At 37.5% G+C, this 24,343-nt stretch overlaps 1 protein-coding gene across 1 annotated transcript in view; it reads left to right on the plus strand.

Moving 5' to 3' along the window:
* KIF26B (kinesin family member 26B) overlaps window positions 1-24,343 on the plus strand; it is a 280,597-nt gene that overhangs the window by 102,899 nt on the left and 153,355 nt on the right. The window contains exon 4 of the mRNA XM_052673160.1: window positions 9,501-9,667. Within this exon, the coding sequence (XP_052529120.1) occupies window positions 9,501-9,667 (167 nt within the window). The remainder of the gene's footprint in view (window positions 1-9,500; window positions 9,668-24,343) is intronic.

Here is a 24,343-nt window from a genome sequence, read left to right on the forward strand (position 1 = left end):
TAAATAAAGACTGATGATCTGATTCCCACATCTATCTGTGGGAAAAGTAATGGTGTTTTTTATTGCTTACTTCCTTGTTAGCTGTAGAAAGAGGTTGCTTTCTGGGTCGATAATGCCATTTAAGTTAGGCCCGCATGCTGATGCACTCTGATAGCTTCTAGAGCTGCTCTTGTCAACTGATAGTGAAAGGTCAGTGTCTTACAGATTGCTGTTTGTGATAGAGAAACCTCTACGGTAAGATTTGAACTCCTTATAATGCGTTGACATTGCTGTCATGATAGTAACTGATCAGAGAAATGAAAGTTTGTTTTCCTAACAAATGTATTGCTCCTGCACACTGTGAACTTGAAAGAATTCTGCCTCAGCTGCGAGGGTACAGCCAGTTTACTTGACTGCTGTGTTATGTGTACAGGTGGAAGTCAGGTGTGGTCACCTTTCACTGTCCACATGCGCTTCTGCCCTAGTTATTTTAGCACAATTAGCCTGGTCACTGATGTCTTGAAAGGTAGCTGATGCAGAAAAGGTTTACAGTGTGACCGTGTGACCGCTCTATCTACATGTATGCAATCAACTTTAAATGAGCCACACAAAGAGAGTCCTTTTATTAGGTAAGATGCTTTCTTTTATGATATATTAGAAATCTGATAGCAAATAAAAGTCACAGTAGAGAAAAATCCAATTAATTTCCAGGTGTACATAAGGCAGCAGCCATATGAAAAGAATTGCAAACTTTAATGAAGTAGACTTAAAAAAAAAAAAAAAAAAAAAAAAAAAGTAATTCTGAAAGCTAGGGGCAGCCTTTGCTTTCTCACAGATTGCCATGTTATCTCCTTGATGGGAAAGCAAGCAGATTTTATTGTGTATGTGCACAGTATTATTTTTTGCATTGCTGAAATGCCTAGCCACCCAAAAGTGAGACTAGAACTCTTTTTTAGTCTGTTGCTCCAATTTTTTTTTTGTTTGTTTGCAGAGTGATTACGGGAATATGCTAGCTTGGAAGCCTTGTGTTGCTGTTCTGTTCACAGAGGCTTGACCTGTGGAGCTTAATGAATGAGGGGGATGTTTGGATATAGCTGTTAGTACTTTACTGCCTTACTTGTAAGGGACAGTTTGCAGTTTCCAAGTGTCTGTCCATGGGTAGTCTGCTTCTCTGCAGTGTAAAGAGTGAGAAGATCTGCACCTTGGGGCAGCTGTCCTTCCAATGGCTTCCTTTGAAGGTAACAGGAGAGGCTGATGCAATCCTAAATGGATGTCATACAATGTAGAATACAGGGGAAGGTAAACTATGGTAACTGTTTTTTTTTGTTGTTTTTTTTTTTTGGTAACATGGTGGAGGCCTTACCTTTAACAAAAAATGTTGACAAGTAGGAACTAATACCAAGAAGTTCCTACCAAGAAGTAGGAACCAATAAATAAAATGTGCAATAAATAAAATGGCATGCATATTGTGCTATAGGAGTACTATAGACTGGAGTCTGCAACTTCCATACAAGGATATATTCACTGTAGGTGGACATTTACTGTTCTGAATACTTAAAACCACACAATTTACCTCCTATGATATTTTTACATTTTTGTTTTCCTTTTTAATCAATAAATGTATCAGTAAAAAAAGAGAGAGCAAGAAGCAAGCTTGGCCAATATATTTTCATATTCCGTGTAGAGATTCCTTTTAACGTAGGTAGAACTCTAACCATTCTTTCCATGGTACAGTTAGCTTTGGAGTGCATTGGCAATCTGGGAGCACTGAGTTCATTGCTAAGCCAAATCACCATTGTTAAGCCAAACCAATTTAGTACCTCATGCCTCAGTGCTGGAGGTTGGTTGGGAATGTGCACTGATTTATATTTGCAGGGTTAAGGTCTGTATGGAAATTTGCTGATCAAGCAAATGAACTATTGCCATAGACTTAATAGAGCAGTTGTTTTCAGAAAACAAAAAAACTCCAGAACTTACCAGTAATGTTTACTAGGTATTGTTTTTGAAGAGACTGCACCACTGCTTTGTATGTTCTTGTTTTTTTTTATTGTTTTTTTTTTTTTTTTTTTTTTTTTTTCGGTACAAAAGATAGGGCAAGAAAGTACACTGAATAAGTGGAAATAAGGAGAGTACTAGATGCTGTCATTATTTATTATGGAAAAAACAGGGTATAAATAAAACTTCAGAAATACTATTTCATGAGGCAGAACTCTTGGGGTGAGGAGTCAGAGGGATATGTCTTTCAGGAGGGATAAACCCAGGATTAGTGAGATCAGCTGGTAAGTAATTAACCTTAAGACATTCAGCGATTTGCTGCAATATACTTAATGTTATGGGCTCCGGAGTGTGAGATATAACTGTATCATAAAAATTTTAATGAGAGGATGTTTCGATGTCTGCAAAAACTGTGATTTTATCAGTGCTGAGGAGTGTATTAGATCTGTGTTAAATAGCAATCTTGTTTATAGAAGGACATAAGAAGTGTCTGCTACAGTCAAAGGTCACCTTTCTTCTGGACAGTGGGAAGATGGAGACTGCAGTTAAGCTCTAGGTGCTGTCATGGTTACTAAGTAGTAATATTTTAGTAAAAATAGTTTATGCTAGATGCAGTCTGAGTTTTCTTTAGAAGAGAAACAGAATAAAATCATAGAATCTTAGAATTGCTCAGGTTGGAAAAGACCTTAAAGACTGAGTCCAACCACAACCTAACCACACCACTCTAACTCTTACAACCCTCTGCTAGATCATGTGCCTGAGCACCACATCCAAACAGTTTTTAAACGCATCCAGAGACGGTGACTCTACCACCTCCCTGAGGAGCCTATTCCGGTGCTTAACAACCCTTTCTGTAAAGAAGCGTTTCCTAATATCCAACCTAAATTTACCCTGGCAACTTGAGTCCATTTCCCCTTGTCCTGACACCTGTCTCCAGTGAGAAGAAAACAACCCCGCTCTCACTGTAAGCACCTTTCAGGTACTGGAAGAGAGCAATAAGGTCTCTCCTCAGCCTCCTCTTCCTCAGACTAAACAGCCCCAGTTTCTTCAGTCTCTCCTTGTAGGGCATATTCTCCAAGCCTTGTTGCCCTTCTTTGGACCTTCTCCACACCTCAATTTTCTTTCTGTATTGAGGTGACCAAAACAGAACATAGTACGCGAGGTTGGGCCTCACCAGTTCCATAATTAGCATTCTTGCTATCCCAGTGATTCCTAAAACTTTATTCTGAGTGTGCACTGTTTTGTCTTTCAATACAAAATATTGACATATTCAAAAATATTTCAGATCTTGTGTGAAAGTATTAATAAAGCAGGAGCAAAGCATGCCTGAGGACCTTCTCAGTTTCAGTTTTCACAGTGCGTTTGATAAGCAACATTTGGTATGTCTACATCACATACTGCAACTAAGATCATGAATGTAGCAGATATTGTGCGTGTCTTTTTTCAGTCTTTTTCTCATTCTTTTGATAGGAAAGGACTATCAAGAATTGCTATCTTGCTCTTGTTCTCTCAGTCTCTGTATCAGCAGTTAGTGATCTCCCACTGTAGCAGTTAGTATTCTGCCATGTGAGAAAAAGGTCATAATAAAATGACAAGATGCTATGAGGCTGCATCACTGCCCTTAGCTACAGGAATTTGTTGCTGTTCAAAAATGATTTCTTTTATAGGTGGATTTTGTCCTGAATGTTATGTGTTGTAGAGAGTGGTTTGTGGTAGATACAGAGCATGTCCCTCCTACTCCATGGTACGTTAAAGACGACTGACTTTGCAAATCACTGTTGCTTTCAGGTTGTTTTGATTGAATTATGCCATTGTTCCTTTTTGCCTTGTGTCAGATGCGTAAAGATTAATTTGTGAGTTGTGTAGGCAGTAAAAGATTGCTCTATTTCCCCACTCCCAAAGCTCCATTTCAGTTTCAGTAAACTATTAGATTTACCTCAAATCTATCTCAAATGTTTGGATCTCTGTTCAGTGGTGATCTGTAAAGCTGACTGATGCTAAAGTCAGCTTTTTTCACATGATAACTGGTCCCAGTAACACACTAGAGTTAGAAAAATGAAATATATAAAATGTCAAATTATCCACTTTTCTCTCTGTGGCACTGAGCACAGTGGAACCTAGCTGTTACTTTCTTCCTTGAATACTATGATAAAGAACAAAAGAATGCAGCTGAAAATTATCATGCAGAACTTACTATGTCTTTGTATGCAAACTTACGTGTTTGGTAAAACGTCAGTATTTCAAGAAGGGCTTAGATTAAAAAAAAAAAAAAAAAACATATTGTAGGAAGAGTACACACTGTTAATTTATTATTCTCTTGTTGAGAGATGTCTTTCTGCATTTACTTGATTTTTCTTGGACAAGTGAATGAGGTACTGTGAGATGCCTCTCCTATTGCCTGCTTTGTCGCTCCCACAGACCATCGTCTAGAGTATTTGGGCCAAACAAGAATAAAAACTATATCTTCTTATGACTCAAAATTCTGATGAGCCAAATGGACTTGGACAGATAGTAAAAGCTGAACAGAAAAAGAGACTTACAATTAAGCTAGTAAATCTGTGTTCTAAGCAGACATATAAGAATTGATGATGGTTCTGGAGTGTTGAAGCTTTTGGAGAGGTTTTTTTTTTTTTTTTTTTTTAGAGCTTCCCTCCTGTCTTATAAAGGGGAATCTTTCACAAGAATCTGTTTCTTGACATTTAGACATCCAGACATTTTCTTTCTAAAATAAATCTGGAAGTTATTTCTTCAAGATTTATGATGTGAAAAAATCAGAGTGCTGCTCTGAATCAAGAGCAGGCTGCCAAAGAAGTAATTCATGAGCCTGCTTTTTTATGAAAGTTATTGTCAGTTTCTTCTTGCTAATGGGCTTCTCTTCTGAGAGCAGGATCTTCTACATGGTCTCCAATGTCGCTGTGAAACACCTCTCAGATGTTTATCTTGAATTTGGCTTCAGATATGGATACATTTCATACATTTCTGTACATCTAGTTCATTCAGCAATCACTGAAGTGTATTAGATTTCAGGAATGTTCAGGGTACTTCACATTCTCCAAAGCAAAGAATGTTTCACTTCTTTCATAAATGTTCAATTTCAATGGCACTTCCAGTTGGAGTCTTTAGTAAGGAGCTTTAGAAACATTAATGAGCTTGGCTGTAAAATGCCCTTAGATAAATATAATTAACCTCATACTGCAGATGGCAAGTTTTATTCACAGAATCTCTCCTTAATTGGAATAGGAAGAGACTCTAGCCTGGCTAACCCCTGTCATTTAACTCTATTTCCTATGAAATCGAGAATTTAAATTGTGGCTTATCTCCAGCTCTTGCTGTATGCTGTCAGAAAGCAGAGAAAGAAGAGGTTAATGGCTGCCTCACTTTTATGAGACAGGAGAAAAAATGGGGCCTGAGGAGGGACATCTGTCTTCTTCCATATGCACTTAAAAGGTTTTTATTAAGGCATGAAAGGTTGCGTTGTTCCGTGCTTTGTCCTTTTGTTGCTTATCTGTTCACTGATGTGCTGCCAATAATTCAATAAACGAATTTCTTAAAATATATCCTATTAATTTATCTTAAACCTCATGTGTGTGGTATGTGGGTAATCAAAAGGCAAGAAAAAGAGAGTTAAGGAATCTGTTTTTCTTTTCCCCCTTAAATCCAGAAACTGTATCTAGTGAGAGAGGCAGCGATGCTTAAGGGTCAGATTTGGGAAGCGTCCTCGCCAGGCATGCGGTATTTACTCTTCATCACACCCCCCGCCTCAAGAATCAAGTAAACAGCTCCAGAAGAATAGTGTTTGCTAACAATCAAAACATGATTTTCAACTATGTCTTTTGAAGTAGGATAGAGAAAAAGAAATTTTCTGAGATTTAAAAAATGTTACTATTTTATTTTAGTCACATCTGTATATGCATGAACTTCTGCAAAGCGTCAGAGGAGAAAGGGATTTTTTGATACTACAGCTGGAGGACAAAAGAAGTGAGATGGAGAGATATTTCACAAGCCCGCTCTTCAGTTTGGTACAACAGTTTAAATTACTTCCATACTCCCTGGCATATGAAGTAAAAGAAAGAAATGTAGTAGAATTAGTTGATAGTCTCTGGATACTTGGGTATGAATGATTTGAACTTATTTCTGTCCACTGTCTTGTGTATATATATTGAATTCTTGGAAAATATGAAGATTTTACAGACGTTGTGTATGTCTAGGTTTCAGGTGTAGTGCTTAGTCTGTGTATTGACCCAGAGGTTGAAACTCCTGCAGTATAAGCGGTGCTGTAATGAGCATTGGATGTCAAAAAGGCTCCCATCCTGGCCAAGGTTTGGCATCACACTTTGTGTTTCATCTCCACTAGCTGAGTTTCCAAAGGGACAATTCCTTAATAAGATGTCATAGTCTGTTCTCCTGTACTTGTCTTCATATAAGTAAAAGATAGCAAGATGGTAACTTGAGAAGCTTTTTCAAGTAAAACCACTGTTCCATTTGAGGCTGGGTATTACTGTTTCACTAGATACTTTCGGGTGTTTTGACTTGTATAGAAGAGAGTAGTGTTGCACACTTCCTAGATGAGAAACAGTAAAATTTTTGAAATTTAGGCAAATATTTCAACTTGCATCACTTCTGGAGACCATTGAAAATTCAGCTTTGGCAGGCAAAGGAAGCTGGAAACCATTCCTAGTTTAGGAGATCCTGGACTGTAGCTTACTCAAATTCTGTTGTCTTAATTTATCTACACCTTGTTTTAAGCAAAATAAAATACAGTTCCATTTTGGTATCTTTTAGTATATACGTTTGGGAGTTTAATTCTGTGAAAGCTCACACTGAGAAGTAGAGTTTTGCCCAGAAAGTATGTCACTGTGGGTAAGAAAGTCACACAATAGTGCCAGACCCTCAGGACCTAAGAAGTATTTAAGACCAATTTGCCCCATTGTGAGTGTCCATCTAGTGCAGTTCTGGGAGGGCTCTCTATCCATGGTTGTTTACACTGGAATGCTGTTTTTCATGATTGATGCATCACTGTCAACATCAACAATAGCTTTCTGCACCAAAGCAAGTTGTGCAAATGAAAAAGAGGGAGAGCTCCAAGGAATTGCTGCCTTTCTAATAGACTCTTGTGGTCAGTACCATACAGATGTTTCATAGCCTGCAGTTTGAGCAACTTTGCCATCCTTGTATTTAGACTATTGTGTGATAAAAAATAGTAATACTACTAAAAATAGTAGTACTACTGACAGATCATAGAAACATCCCCACACGTGTTGAGAAATATATTATTTCTCAAATGAGTATTATTCATACATTTTCTGTCCTACAGGTTGCATGGTATCCACAAATGCAGAATCTGTAAAGATATTTATTTCCTGTTTCTTGTTCAGTTCTTTTGCATTTTTCAATATAAGAAAGTATGGCCTAAGTACAGTCTATTTTTAAGATACTCAACCCCATTTATTAAAAGGCATAAGAGTATGTTTTCCTGGATAATATGTATTCCTGTTTGAGTGCATAGGTGAGAAGGAATGGTCTATGTATGTATTTTTCTAAAATAATCTCATGTCTCCTAGGTAAGACAGTATTTGATTTTGGACTGTGTTAATGCATCTGATCAGCTTTTGAAGAAACTTGAGTATAGTAGTCTTCAGGAAATGTTCACACTCAGTTAGTGGCTCTTTATTTTTCATGTTTGTTCTGTGGTATTCTTGGTAATAGCATTTGTGGATATGAGTTTGGATCATCTAAAATTCTCCAAAGCTATTTAATTATTCCTTTTATGACCATGGCATGGTATGTCTTGGATATCTCAAGTCCTTTCCCGTTATACAGTTGGCAAAAGTACCTCTTCCAAGCTTTGCCATCTTGCACTTTCAGGGAATCTGCTGACAGCAATAGAAATATGCTGCAGTGGCTGTGGAAATTTATATTTGGCAATAGACGAGGAAGTTATGATTGCAGTTGAGACTGTCTATGACTGAACTATGACTGCAATTGAGATAAGACACCTCGTTAGCTTAATTGCTATCAGGTTCCTTTGGAGTGAGTGTCACTTCCTGTTAACGCTCAGCACTGTCTGAATTGAATAATGATCACAGAATGATAGAAGGCATCAGGTTGGAAGGGACCTTTAAACGTTTTCTAATTCCAGTGCCTCTGCCATGGCCCATATAGTCATAGAATTGCTCTAGTTGGAAAAAACCTTAAAGATCATCGAGTCCAACCATGGCCATCCCTAGTTAATTCCCTGCAAATACAAATAATTGAATTAACAAAAATTATGCAAGCTTTGGCAATTCATTACTTAGTGAATTCAAGTGTATTGGATGCCTCAAGTGGACTTACATAGGTTAGTATAGCATTGAAGAGTCCGGTTACCTGTGTGCTAGAAATAAGGGGAGGTATTGGCAGGTAGCCTAAATTCCTGAGTTTTGCCGGTAGTACGAGATGATTTTAAGTCTTGGTAGCTTCTGAGAGCACTGCTCAATCATTATAGTGAACCTGTGAATCAGAAAGGGGCAGTGGGAAAGAAGCGTGATTAGGGCACTTTTAGCAATTTTACTGGTTCCTCATAAAATACAGTATCTAGTGTAGTACTCCATGAGACATCACAGTTAATTGACCTTAAATATGTAAAATATGGATGAACTTTTAGACTATCTTCTGGCTGTAGTAAAATGGATACCAGCTAAACTAAAGCAAGCTTAACTGGAAAATGAGTTAACTACAGGGTGATCTCAAATAATTTTCTTGATGTGCCTCACAGAGATATCTTCTTGTTATTGTGGTGATATCACCTCCTTATTGTGGTGATAAAGATAGGCACAAGAAGTGAAATAGAATGCAGGAGACTGGTTCTAGCAAACTCTTTGCAGGTAGAAGGAAGCTATATGCCTTGGAGTATTGCTAGCATTATCTGTTTTTCCCAGACAGAGAAAGGCTGAGATGAGTTTTTGAACAGAGACAAAATGCTGACTGGCCATCAGAAGTATGAAATCGTGGGTTGTTTAAAACCTTTCAGGGAAGCCAATGAAAATGAATGGTAATGATAAATAATCTAGGTTCCCAAGGGACTCCTTCCTGTGCTATGTTGGCTTTCCTGAAGAAAGGTCAACAAAAATAGTTATGTGCTAGCACTGTTATTTTGCAAAGGCAAATAAATTTGTTTTTTCTATTTCCTGAAGTAAAATATAAATATCTTACACATTTCAAGGCTCTTTTGATTACCTTATCGTGAAACCCAAAAAAGATTATGGTTTACTCTTTCCGTATAGATGGAAATCCATTGACATTATTGACATTTGTAATGATGGAATTAATTTATCCCATTAAAATTAATGCAAACAAGGTTAGGTCTGAGACAAATTAATGTAGATTAGCATTACAGATGCAATAAACTTGTTCACAGAGATGCAGAGATTTAGTGAATGAAATTCCTCTCCCACTTCATCTGCAACCCAGAGGCACTTCTGGATGAGGAGGGGGTCAGCTAGTGAGCTTTAGCTGATTACACTCACTGCTTTTTTTTCTGTCTTCAGATATCTCAGCTTATGACAGAGACTAGTCGAGAGGGCCTGACTGAAGCAGCATTGAACCGCTACAATGCAGATAAACCCTCCTTGTACAGCTTCCCTGCTTCCCAGAGCACATATGTTGCTGCTGATGTATCCACAGGCACCTCGGTGGCAGCATCTTTTTTTGCCAGGTAAGAAAAACCTCTCAGATTTTACTTCTCTGGAAACATGATTTATTTCAAAGAAAATTCTGTAGTGAAGACATGGGGTTGACTAACTACAGCACGTGTCAAGAGATGACAACTCTATCACAATCTTGCTGAATTACCATGAAAATACTTAATGCACTTGTGTGCATTTGTCTCTAAGATGGGGATGATGGTTCTACCCTTTTCTTTAAAATAACACTTAAACTCTTGATTTGGGTAAAAATGTGATTGCATTTGCAGAACGATACCAGATTTAGTATGATTTTTTTTGGTGGGGATTCTCTGATAGAGAAGGGCGCATCAGAGTTAGTTTTTGAGACAGGCAATAAATTATATTGCTGTCTGGAGGGGGATAGTTCTCTTTGGTAGACAGTCTTCTGATTTCTGTAATGAATTTTATTTCCGTCTAGGCAAATTATCATGACTTATACCTACAGATGGATCATTTAATATTTTTGTTTCAGTTTCTGTTTCTGCCATGCTTTTGAATTGACCTGACAGACTAAAACTCAGCCTCAGAATACCCTTTCTGTTGAGTACTGAGTCAGTGTTTCCAATTGAGGAATATTATGGTTATCTCTATTAATTTGTTGGTAAAATAATTTGTTAAATAGGCATAACAGGTGATAAGTGAAAAATTCACTTTCAACAGTGGAAATATTTTTTTTCTGCTCAGAAATATGCTTTCTAAAGAGCAATCTTTTCAGCCCACTTGAATTCTGATGTAACTGATGAAGTTGAAATAATCTTTGTCTTCTAATACTCTTCAATAATTAAAAGATTGACTTGGGAAGAGTTGTGGAAATAATGAAATAACAAGAAAATAAACTATTTTCAAATAACGAATTTCAAAACACAGTGAATTTATGAGTAACTGCCCCAGGCATATTCAAGTTAGCCTCTTTCCCTTTACAAGGCTAACTATTAGTAATTTCACACAATTCTATTTCATTATCAAGCTAAATGGAAAAATTACAAAGTTGCTGAATTTTGAAGATTGTAAGTCTGGAATGAAGGTATTCCTCTTCTGTTTTTTTTCTCATGAGAGGACTGTACACATTTAACCAGCATGTAAGAGGGGGGTTAAGAGATGAATTTTCAGAGGAGCCAGTGAATGTTGTTCGGGACAGCTCTGATGGTTTTCTGTACAGGTGTGATGCTGCAGTAGCAAATATGAATGAGGACAGTAGTCATGATTTGCTATCATTTTCTATTCAACTTCAGGCAGTTTAAATAAAAAGTGTTGAATGTAATGTCTAGCTCACATGGTAATATCTAACTTGAGTGCAGTGTGGGATAAGTGCAAATATTAGCATGAATTGGTTATGAAGATTGCTTAACTCATTTGCTCTTCATTGTTGCATTGTTTATGCTGATAGAATTCATTTTCTCTAAATATACACAGCCGGAATGCAGGAAACTAAATGTACTCAAAATCCATCATGAGAATCCCATCATTTTCAATACTCTTAGTTTCTAGCTGATGATGTGAATTCTTGGCTATCATTGTCTCAGAAGTGAGATCCCACATTTAGGCTGTTTATTTTTTAACTGTACCTGGCAAGATGGAAGGGACTAATTTAGTTTGGATTATTATATTTGATTAGTATCATTTATATAAGTCTGTTTAGCTCTGGACTTCATATTATTTCATCTGCTGATAGTTCAAGAAGAAAATCTAAAGAAAATCTTTAGTGTATAACATTTTAACAAGAAAGTCCACAAATTGCTTTCAAAATGTGACCCCTCCTGTTAATTTTTCTTTTGTATCTCATGTGCCTTGCATTTTGGTGAAGTTTTGGTAGAGAGGAGAAGAATCTGCATGTTATATGTGTTATAAAATATGAAGTAGAAGGCACTGATTAGGAGACTCATTACAATGGTGCTGTGTTATAATAAAAAAAGTCATTCATTCCGGATTATGAATCCTAAGCTTTTTTGGATGTGCCAAGTGGAGTAGTGACTTCCTGTTTGTGTGCATGTTGTATGTGACGTTATGGTCAATAAGTAAGAATTGATTACATACAAAAGTTTGCTAATTTGTAGTTGAGGCTGGAAGTGGAAAAATGGAAAATATTCTTTTAGAATTTGAATCATATAATACAGCATTTCATTCTGGTCCTTAACAGCAAAGTGAACTTCAAATGAGCCTCAGATATAAGTCATCCATCATCTCGGGGAAAAAAAAAACCAATTAACTAAAATGTTATAGTATGAAGGAAATGCCAAGGCATTCATGAGAACTTCTCGTTGTAATTACTTGAGAAACATCAGGAGTGAAATAGACTGAGAACTAGGAGCTTACTGTTTTTCTGTTCTTGGGTACTGCTGATCCAATAGTGCTACACGCTGGCTAGTCTACAGCTGGCAATGAGCTTTGGAAAATTTCTGAAGGCCTTGGGAGACTTCTCATTTATCTCAATACTTAATTGCCATGTATCATGATTGATATCTAACAGATTGCCCAACCATTTAAAAAGATGGCAACTTCTGTGAATTGTCATTTGTTGGGATATTGCTGCAAAATAATCTATATATACACACACGCTTATACTGTGCCATGGGAATTCTATGTTTTAACGGAACAGTGAGAACTGTCCAAAGTACTGTGCTGGCAGGTTTATGAATATTAGATGATACTGATATGAATAATTAACTTCTAATGGTGATTTGGGTGCAGATACTGAATCCAATCAATGGTCCTTTCAATGACAAGCGACAAATATACCTTCCTTTTAAGGGCTGTAGTTTATTTTAGTCTCAATTTAGTATTGTCTTCTAATAAGTACTATATTTGTGGTAAAGATTAATTTAATGAGTGTGGTATATGTTAAGATTATTTACAATAAAAGAATAATTTAGGATATAGAGCATTTTGCTTCCATTTTGAATCTTTGTTGTAAGAAGCACTGCATCTTTGAACAATTGCAGCTTGAAGTAAAGTAGCCTTGTATCTTCTGAGCAAATTGTAAGAGTGTGTCACCACCTGCTAAGGAAGAAGTGTGTTCTATTGTTAATGTTACTTTAGAAAGGACATTCTATTGCTGGTCTCTGTGGAGATCTAGCAGGACAAGGAGTTTTGTACGAAATCTTGCTCTTATCTTTGATAGTTTCTGCATGGGGAAAACTTCTGGGACAAGGACTTCAGCTTTGACCTGGCTATCCTGTAAATAAACTTGCCTTTCTGAATTAAACTTTTCTGTTGATCTAACCTGTGGAGTATCTCAAAGCATGGTAACACAAAGCAGGACCTAGAAGTCGTGTACATGATGCTACTCTTGTAAATGCCCCAAGGCATGTACGTGTTTTTTAAATCCGGTACAGAAGTATCTGGAATTTTGAATTATGTCTTATTTTGAGAAGGAATAAGAATATAAATCTTTAGCTTTATATCTAGCTGACATGTAGCTGCTCAGCATGAGATAATCTACACTGAGATGACCCTCCATTCCTGAAAGAATGCTGGTGACCCTTTTCACACTCAATTCCCATCACTGTTAGTTTGGCAGCTGGGGGAGGTGAGGCAGTGCTGTATTAGAAAGGGATATTGTGAGTGTTGCGTTCAAAATGCTGCTAATTGCTTCATGAATTTCCTTTCCATTCATGCAAATGCTTTTAAAATTAATTAATTGATTTATTACATTCTTTGACCTAGCACTCCAGACACCCCAAAACATTGAGACTCATGCATACTGGAATTTTCACGCATGTGATAAGTTATCAGCTGGTCACATACCTTTTGATTTTCACTATATTTCTCTTATAGATGCAGTATTACAAGGCTTCTGTTGAAGTCTGAACGATCTTTCTTCCTATGGGGAAAAAAAAGCCTTTGAAGCCTGAAGGCTCTGAATTGAGGAACATCAGGGTTTACTCTTTTCATTGAAGGTTAGGAAGTGCTTTAAACAAATTCTTCCATTTGAAGTCCAGGCTTGAGTTTTTCAGAGTCTAGTAAATATTCACAGAAATGACAGCATGGGCTTATATATGTGCAGCAAAATGTATGTAAGAAACAGAGACAGTGGCTATGCTGCTTTTCTGTATCTTTTCTGTAGAAAGCTCTGATAAGATTTTGAATATTTTAGAATGGTGTGACTGCAGATAACCCCAAAGAGTGGTGGACACAGCTGCTTCTTCAAGCCATGCAGCAAGCTAGGCAGTAATTCACTGGCTTAAACACTGCTTGAGAAGTTTTAGAGGTCAGATAGTGCTGCCCTCAATCTTCTTGAGAGAGTACTATTTTCTGAGACTTATGTGAAAAGTTATTTTGGTTTCTTGCTGTTTAGACTCTTTCATTAACACAACAAGCAGGGTAAATGATTAAATTATGGTCACACTCTCAGATATTTTTAAGGAGTATGTATTTGTCATGGTTTTAATAAATCTGATCAGAATTTTTATTCTTTTCTCTTATCCTCATAACATACTTGATAATAAATGAGTAAAGAGTATGTTGTTAAGGTTAAAGGTCCATGAGCTGTCAGCAGGAATTCTGGCAACAATTTTTAAAACATCAGTAAATAATTTTTACAAATATTGCTGCCTTTGAAGACTGTATTGGGCCTGACTAGTCAGGAAAATTTCAGTGTCAGTGATCTCAGTCAACCTGAAAGACCATGAAAAAATATTTTAAATAGGCATCTAAGTTAGGGCGTACCATTTTGGGGGCTGGTTTTTCACATTTACTTGGTATTTATTAGTAATGTAGGACATCTATGTTTGTAAGCACTACTTTTCTGTGTTCCCCACTGGTGTAAGAGCCTTAACACATGCTGTTTCTTCCTTTTATTGGTGTTATTTCATGTGTATTAAGTAACTGTCAATCAGAAGGGAAACTTGACTCCTCCAAAGCCAAAGAAAGCTAGTAGTTGGGGCCTAAAGAATACACTGCTTCTTTTTCTCTGACTTGATGTAAACAAAAATGCCCCAGCAGAGAAGACTGTGCTACCTGCAACAGTAGCCTAGTAGTTGAATCAGTGATCTCATATGTTGAAAAAAAGAGTTAATTGTCACATCTGGATGAGGGAAAGCAAAGATATTTGAATAATGTCTGGTTTTGCATGGCTGCTTTATCTTACTGAAACAAAAATTTAAGAATCTATATTCATTTTAGCCTTGGGTTGGAGATCTGTTTGTGATATGTTTAATTTGGCATTGGCTATAAACAGAAATGGTTTGAAACTTCATGCTAATTAGGCGTACTTTTTATTGGTGGCAGGTTAATAGATGTTATTCAGAGCTTAAAATTCAGCTAATGGACCTTGGATTTTAAACAGAATTTTGGGAATAACCCACAGAACCATGAAAAGAAATAAGCTGAAGTTACTCTTAAATTATTAGAACCCTATACTTGTGGAGTTACGTTCTCTCTTTGGCCTCAAAGCATGTAACTGATAAAAGGACCTAATTCCTCCTTGTATTCTAGTATCGAAAGAAGACACTTCAGATTTACAGGGAGGTTTACTGTAACTTAACAAGTATAATTTTCTAGACTGTTTTATTAATAATTACTTAAAACTTGTACATAATGTAAAGTGAAAGATAACTATACAGAGAAATTGGAATTCCAATCCATGAAAGCTCTCTTTGATGTTATGCCTGTATCAAAATATGCTGCACCTGCTTCTGTGCACTGCATGAGATGAGTGTTTTCTCATCCATACTTGCACCAGATCTAGAATGTATTGTATTGATGGTGATGGCAATGAAGTCATCACTGAATAATGTTCTTTACTGAATAATATTATTGAAGTATCCATCAGGATTTGGAGTTTCTTATGTAACATGTCTTTCACAGTTTTTAGAAATCTTGATAATGTACTCAATAAAGCTCTCAATTCCCATCTTTTTCCTTTGAGACTACTTATCTGTGATGCAATCCCATTTCATTTAATGAATTTCTGGTTCTGCAAAGGAAAGAGCAAGTACCATGAAACTTTTTCTTGTTCTAAGATTGTTTTAAAACACTCTCTTAAGTGTACTTCATTATATTCATTGATTCTGATATATATTGCCTGAAAACAAGAATATTAACATTTTTTCTGATCCCTGTAAGTATATGTGGTGCTTAGTAACATCTCTTTTTCCCTGTAAATGTGTGAGTGCCTTGCATTATTTTTTACATTTTTATGTACATAAGTTTGTGGATGTTTGTTCAGTATTCATTTGCCCTATTAACTTTATGTGATCAATTTTGTTCATTTTAAAATTAAAACAAACAAAAAAATAACTTGGGGAGACCAATATAATACATTTTTATATTTTCAATATATATATATAGTGAAAATGCTAAGTCATGGCTTGAACCAGTGCTTGAGCACCTGGTAAGAAGGCAGGGCCAACCCAGGGCAGCTCAGGTGCATGCAGTGCGCTTGAGTGACCAGAAGGAATGGAGCCACCCCTTCCCAGACCTCATTTAAAGTTTAGCAGTGGAGGCAAGGGCATCTTGCTGGAGATCCCTGCCTACATGAGGCCTTTCAAGGGTAAGCAGATTCTTTCTTTTAATTTCTCTGCCCTCGTCTGCCACATTTGAGCATATCCTCACTTGTTGCAGCCTAGGACTTTCTACTACGCTGTCGGTGCTATGCTTTCCACCATGTTACAGTGTTAGAGTATGTACATAAATTTTGCCTCAATTTTATCTAAGTGTTTTGTAGCCCTTGTCAAAGCAGAAGACAACCAATACTTTCTCTCCTTGGTAGTTGGCAGTGGCCTTTGACTAATGTTTCTGTTATGGTGGCTTTCTCTGTTAGTGCTTCACTGAGTACTTCTGTTATAGATAAGAAGCTTCAGATCTGCAAATCGCAGTGTGGGGCCACGTTCTTGTTTCAAGCCAAGTCTTAAGTGATGTGAACTGATAAATGGTTTGTATTAGAGAGGAGAATTTTGAATACCATGATATGTCACTGAGGCAGTGATTATCTTTGTGGCTTGATAAGGAAGGAGGCTGTTTTCATAGACTTGCATTCTTAATTCTCATGAGTGATTTTGAGCATTCAGTACTCAAGTGTATGAAGGCTAAATTAACTCTGCTTTCCATACCTTATGTTGGAACAGTGGTAATTCCTTTAGTTTAGTGATAACCAATGTGAGTTCCTGCTGATTTCAATAAATTTCAAAGGGGGAGGATGACTAAAGATGGTTTGGCCTTCTAATTTCTAAGAGCTTTTGAGTACTAGGCTATTTGCAGTGTGAACATCTGTTCCCTGTTCATTTTAGGAAAACTTAGAAGAAAATGAAGCTATTTCCTTCTCTCACAACTCCTCAGCACTGCCTTTTGCTTCACCTGACATGAACATTGAGAATAATTGCTTTTAGCATCCTGCAGCACCTGTTACCAAAGACTCCTGGTGTTTAATCTTGGCTTTTTGCTTTTAGAGCATTGGAAATAAAAATGGACATCATTAATCTTCTGACTTCTACTGTAGCTGTGACTGCCAACTGTAGTAGATGCAGCTTCATTTTGATTTACTGTTTTGCATATTTCTTGCTAAATCAGGAGATCTGATTTATGGTGTCTCTGTCTTGGTTTGCAGAGAGAGAAAGATGAATGAATGTAGTTGCACTGTCTATAGAAGAAAATTATGGGCAGTGCCAGTTATTTTCTCTCTGTTTTTTAACACACGAGACTAACCTTCTCTCAAAGAGATCATAAATCCATAGTAACAAGACTTTTTCCTAAACACCTGGAAATTCAGAGCAGCAAACTTTTTATTCTACTTACTTATTTCCTGTTTCAAGAAGTACTGTTACAGTTCTGTCTGAGTAGCCTTGAAACTCCAGCTGTGATATACCGTCTGCAGATTTCTTCACTCAGCTGCTCAAAGATTCAGTTGAAATGTTGATGTAATCTGCCTCTTCTATTCAGTTGCCTATTTTAAGGAGATGAGTAAATATCCTGTTTATTTAAAATCTCTGTTTTTCTGGTTAAATTTCTTCCATGGATATAAAATTTCATTTAGGGTATAGACAAAGAAATTCACTTAGACTGTGTATTAATCATCCTCATTTGAGTAACCAGACTAAAAACTGGTACTGGTAACTAGTAAGACAATTATTTGTTTTACTATCTCAGTAGTTATGAGAGAAAGAGACCAAGTTACTCTATTGTGCTAGTTACATCAGTAGTCTCTTTGAATTTAATAAAGAATGATGATTAAGTGAAATCTGTAGAAATCTAGACAAAGAGAGGAAAAAAAATAGTAGAAGTTACTTCCATTTCCTGTCAGAATCTCTCTTTGTATGCAAATACAGGGTAAAATCAGACATCATTTCATTTCTTTCATCTTCCTTTCAGAAAGGAAAAAGTACATAGAAATTGAACAGCATTGTGTCTTTTGTTCAGGCTATCTGTAAGCAAGCTGAGTTGCTAATCTGTCCAGGACAGAGCATATCAACACTGTACAAAATTTCAAAGTTGCCTACTTCTGTTTTTTTTATTTATTACCGAAGTGGAAGCTATAAATCTAATCTTTTTCATTTCAAGAGCTGTTTCATTTCCAGTTCTTCTCTATTACCATGCTTTTGCCTTTCTGTGGTGATATTGTCCTTTTATTATGACAAAACTACTTCAGTTCATCGATGTGATCTTGCTTGAGTTATGTCCAACTATGTGTAGGACAGCACTGTCAGGAGATTCCTAAGAGCACAATGACCTTTGGTTTAGGACAGTTAATTAGCTTTGGACTTAAGATTTGAATCTTGCTTATTTTGAGTCATCTTGGGTGTCTCCACAAGATACTGCATAGTAGAGAATGCAAGTAGGTGAGAACACCTGCAACGGGATTCAATAACAAAAATAAATGAATAAATAAGTGACAATGAGTTTAGGATTATGGAAAGTACATGTTGGTCATACTGTTTGGAAAGGTTTCTCTTGAGGTTACTATGATGTTAGTTAAGCACAACTGGTACAATGCATGTGGATTTCACTGAGCTATTTGGATTAACACTCTATAGTCTCTTAATTAGAGTAAGCAAATGAAATTTGGAATGCATTTAATAGAATAAAATAGATGAAACTAAGTACGATGTTAAATTACTCATGTTGGGATTTTCTAGAGATAGAGGATGTTGCAGGATGTTAACTGGAAAAATATTACACCTTTCAGGTGATGCTCAAAATGTGGTGTTGGGAAGATTGTTATCCGGGCCAGTGTTATATACCATTGTCAAATGTAATACCATAAATTCAGGAATAAAGAGTATAGACTATATTTACAGATTAGGAGTCTGTGTACTGAGAAGCACTTACTGGAAAGGATTTGTACATTGTGGTTAATTAGTTGCATTATGAATGCACAAAGGGCCACTGTGGCCAAGAAGGCTAATGTATCTTTTCAATATCTGCAAGAATAAGAAGATAGGAAAAGAGATTGGGATGTTACTTTAACTCTGCTTTTCGAATAGATATTCTAGCACTGCTAGGATATTCTCTTTAATTCTGATGTGTGCAGCTCAAGAAAGATGCTGAAAAAATGAAGAGGCTGTAGAAAAGACACTGAAATTGTTTGAAATTTGGAAAACATGCCTTCCAGCAGCTTGACTTCTTTACATTATTAAACAGACTTAGGGAGAGATGTTGGCAGTGCACAGGAAACCCCAGTATGGAACAGAAATATGATACTAAAGGACTTGAGTCCAGCAGACAAAAGCTTGTCAAGATGTAATAGCAGGAAGTTGAATCTAGACAAACTCAGTGTTGTAATGAGATGTGCGTAGTTAAGAAAGGGCAATGACCCACTGAAATGAACAAGAGTAGCAGTGCATTTGCTTTTAGTGTGTGTTTTTTCAATTAAAAAAGATATTTGAACAAGAAAAAAAAAAAGACTGTTGTTAACCACAGTTTGTGGTTTTTAAGAGATTCAATGTTGGGAAGATCCATTGCTTTTTCTATGCAGGAAGTTACATTAAAGAATCATAATAACCTCATTTAACGATCTGGGAAGACGTTTTCATCAGTGTTCAAGATACAGCACCAAAGAGTACTATTTCTGTTCCTCTATCAGCCAAAAATGCTGTAATGAAACTAAAGATATAATTGCCATGAAGAATGAGGTATTCTTTTTTTAATTTAGCTAGGAGTGATTGGCAAATAGGTTATGTCAGATTTTTTTCTTTTTTGTAATTGAACTTCAGAGGGCTTGTTATGTTTTTAGATATCAGTGTGTAGAATTTTCATTTTCACCTTATATGCAAGAAGATGTGGGAATCTGTTTTCTTTCATATCTTCCTGGGCAAACATCTGGCTTAGTAATGCATTGTCTTCCTCATCCTGCCATCTCTTGTCTGTTTCAGAAAGTGTATCAGTGTGTATCTTAAAATAAAAAAACCTCAAAAACAAAATGAAAAAACTCTAAAAAGTTATTAATTCTTTGCTTCTTTCTTTGCATTTGGATCAAGGATAAAAGTCAGCAAAGATAAGCATATTAATCTAAATCATGTGAGTGAGAAAGGAACATCTTAATATTTTCTCATTAAAATTAAGATGAGGAGTTAGCAGACAAAGCTGAAATAAAAAACATACTGTATCTGAAGTCAAAGACTTTGGGGTGAATGTATGTACTTGAAAATTACTGGGATGAAACTGATGTTTAAAAAAAAAAAAAAAAGCAACACAAATCCAGCTGTTTTAGTTGATGGATCATAAAATCTGAATAAAGTCCTTCAAGGGCTTTTTTTTTTTATAGTGAGAGACTTTTTTGTGTATAGTTACAGCAGCATCTGTTTCCCATCTCTGGGAATTCAGAGAATCCACAGGCACCGACATGCTGTCTGCTGCAGAGAAGCTCTACAACATAGACAAGTGCTCGATATGTAATATAATTGTCTGCAAGCTGGAAAGATGTTGTTGTTTGCTGGGAAGAGGTGAAATCTAAATCAGTGACATAAGCAATAAGAGCGGACCTCACATAAAACTTCTTTTGTTCATCTGTAAGGAGGGGACTGATAAGCTAGCAACACCTGAGTCAGTAAGATTAATCAGCTGGAGAAGGTAGCAAGAGGACTCGGTGGCTTTTTACTGAGGCTGTATCCTTCACGGAGGGTTCAAACAATGGAATGGATAAACTAATTGTTAACAGATTTTGAGCCTGAAATATAAAGGCCCTTTTATGAATAATGACACTGGGTTTAGTTACTGTTGAATTATGAATGTCTTAGTTGTTTCTGGTTTATCACATTTTTCATTCTAATGCCTTATCCTTTCTATAAACAGAATTTATGTATAAGTAGTAATCATATTGTTATCTTACATGAAATTTTTACCTTAGGGTAAGAGTTTGTTACATGTTATTGACATCTGGTGTCACATAAAGCAAAATCTTCAGGATGCCATGAATATGAGCATGGATACAGCACTCATTTTCTTGTCTATATTCGGTGTGTTCAGTGTGCTGTTGCTTAATTACTAATATGCTACAGGTAATGGAGAGACTAAATGTGTACAAGTCTATGGGGCTGGATGGCATGCATCCCAGGGTTCTGAAGTAGCTGGCTGAGGTGGTTGCTGAGCAGCTCTCCATCATATTTGAAAAGTGGCTGTCAGGTGAGGTCCCGGAAGGAGGAAGGGTCACGTCCTTCCCATTTACAAGAAGGGGAGCAAGGAGGACCCTGGGAACTACAGGCTGGTGAGTCTCACCTCTGTGCCTGCGAAGATCATGGAACAGATCATTGTGGATGACATGCTTGATCACATGAGTAATGAGAGTGTGATCTGAGATAGTCAGCACAGCTTCACCAGGGGAAGGTCATAATTGATCAATCTGGTGGCCTTCTATGATGGAGTGATGGCATTGGTGGACAAGGGAAAGGTGACTGATGTCATTTACCTGGACTTGAGCAAGGCCTTTGACATGGTCCCCCACCATATCCTTATCTTCAAATTGGAGGAATGTGATTTGATGGGTGGACCACTCGATGGATAAGGAACTGGATGAAAGGCTGCAGACAGAGGGTGGTCATCAGTGGCTCTATGTCCAGGTAGAGGCCGGTAATGAGCAGCATCCCCCAGGGGTCTCTCTTGGGACCAGTGCTCTTTAACATCTCTATCGATGACACTGATGAAGGAATCGAGTGCACCCTCAGCAGGTTTGCTGACGACACCAAGCTGAGTGGAGCGGTTAATATGGTTGAAGGAAGGGATGAAATTCAGAGGGACCTCAACAGGCTGGAAAGGTGGGCCTGGGTGAACCTGATGAGGTTCAACATGGGAAAGTGCAGAGTTTTGCACTTCGGCCGGAGGAATCCAAAGCATCCATACAGACTGGAAGGAGCGGTCCTTGAGGGCAGCCCTGCAGAGAAGGACCTGGGCATCCTGATGGATGAAAAGCTTAACATGAGCCAGCAATGTGCTCTTGTCGCTCGAAAGGCAAATGGTATCCTGGGCTCCACCAAAAGAGGGATGGCCAGCAGGGACAGGGAGGTGATTGTCCCCCTCCACTCTGCTCTTGTGAGGCCCGATCTGGAGTACTGTGTCCAGGTCTGGAGCCCCCAGTACAAGAAAGACAGAGAGCTGTTGGAGAGGGTCCAGAAGAGAGCCTCAAAGATAATCAGGGGACTGGAGCACCTCACTTATGAGGACAGACTGAGGGAGCTGGGCTTGTTCAGCCTGGAGAAAAGAAGGCTGCGGGGTGACCTCATTGCAGCCTATCAATACCTAAAGGGAGCCTATAAACAGGAGGGGAGTCAACTCTTTGAAATGGTAGATAACAGCAGGACAAGGGGAAATGGTTTGAAGTTGAGGAAGGGGAGATTTAGGGTGGATGTCAGGGGGGAATTCTTTACTGTGAGAATGGTGAGGTGCTGGAACAGGCTGCCCAGAGAGATTGTGGATGCCCCATCCCTGGAGGTGTTTAAGGCCAGATTGGATGGGGCCCTGGGCAGCCTGGTCTAGTATTAAATGGGGAGGTTGGTGGCCCTGCATGTGGTGGGGGGATTGAAGATTCATGATCCTTGAGGTCCCTTCCAACCCTGGCTATTCTGTGAGAGGCCATGCAGATGTTGTACTTCGCTTATGGGTGTAGATGAACTCAACCCCAGTAAAAGTCAAATATGAATTGCATTTAAAAATACCTAAGTACTTGAACGAAGCACTACATTCATTCAAGGGCACCTGCTTATGCACATATATTAAGAAGAGATGATGGAAAATACCTTGTAATCCTCAGAGGGCCACCATTGTGCTGTGTGAACATTCTTTATAACCTAGAGTTTTGTGCATTTGTCCAGGGAACTGCAGAACTGGATTCTAGTCTCCTTTGAACCTGAAATGTGTTGTTTTTTGTTTTTTGTTCTTTTGAAAGAAAACTCATGCTACCCAAAGGAATGCCTTACCATTGCTCCAGTAATGTAGAAAGGAGTGGCAGGATCTGCAGGTCTGCTGACAAGAAGGGACAGTCCTTTCACTAGGCTCAGAGAGCAAGATCAGGCAGGCTGTAGCTGCTGTTTGCCTCCTTCAGCTGCCACCTCTAAAAGAAAGAAGTGCCAGCCACGGTGTGTGAATTGTAACTCAGTCCGAAGAAGAAAGCTGGGGCTGTGACTCCATATTCATGCAGGTCCCTAGCTGTGCTACAAAAATGCTGTGGTCAAGGAAAGAGGTGCTATTTCAGAAACGTCTTTCTTCAGTGTTAGTTATGGATCAGCTTGTGTTTCTGGTGTGCGAAGCTGGACTGTTGCTGAGTGAAGTTCTTGACTCTTCCTATATCCTTTATGTAAAATTAGGCTCCTCAAATGAGTTCACGACTTCATCATTGTCTGAGCTGCTAGGAGATCCCTGTAATTAAGGCTTTTTATGGACTGAGGCTGAAGTTTAAATTTGAAGAATATGTTCAGACTAAAAGTTTCAGCTTTAATTTGTGTTACAAATAACTACAGTATGAATACAAGAACTGCAAATTAGTAGAGTAAAATGTTCAAAATTGCTGAAGAGATCAAGTTTACAAGAATACTGAAGTGAGAATTATTTGAAAATCTAGGTCCCAGTTTTAAAAATAGAGTGCTTGTGAGCTTAAGTAACAGTGACTATCATTAAAATCCAGACTCCTGAAATTATAGGTAACCACTGAAAACTGTACCTGTGATGATTACAACTTTTTCATTCCTTCCACGAGACAGATTTTATAGTTGTGCTCTGATTCAGATCTATCTCTGGTTCTGTCATAAAATACCATTCCTGTATTTGAAAATTATTTTTAATTCCTAACAAATAAATACAGTAAAAAATATAGTAAAACTCCAAACACGTTATAGAATATGCTCGCTGCAAAGGACAATATCTTAAATGGAAACAGATCCTTTTCTTTTTCTTCATGCCAACTCTTTGTTTAGTAGTATGGCAATTGCACACACATATTCCAGATGTTCCTGGGAACAAAATTCCTCCTTAATTTACAGCAGAATCTGGTTTTATCCCTTGCTGGCTTTGCATTTGTCAAACATACAAATGTTTAAAGCCTTATACTCAACTATGCTACAGTAGTCTTTTGTATGCCCCTTAAAAACTGATGTTTATAAAATTAAAAAATAATTCAGGTTGGAAGGAATGTCTCCAGGTTTTCTAGTCCTACTCCCTGTTCAAAGCAGGCCCAGTTGCATCAGATTGCTTACAGTTGTGTCTCATGAAGCTTTGAATGTGTCTGGATGAAGATTGGACAAATTCCC

This window comes from Tympanuchus pallidicinctus, unplaced genomic scaffold (assembly GCF_026119805.1).
Source record: "Tympanuchus pallidicinctus isolate F22 unplaced genomic scaffold, pur_lepc_1.0 scaffold1, whole genome shotgun sequence".
Taxonomy (NCBI): Eukaryota; Metazoa; Chordata; class Aves; order Galliformes; family Phasianidae; genus Tympanuchus; species Tympanuchus pallidicinctus.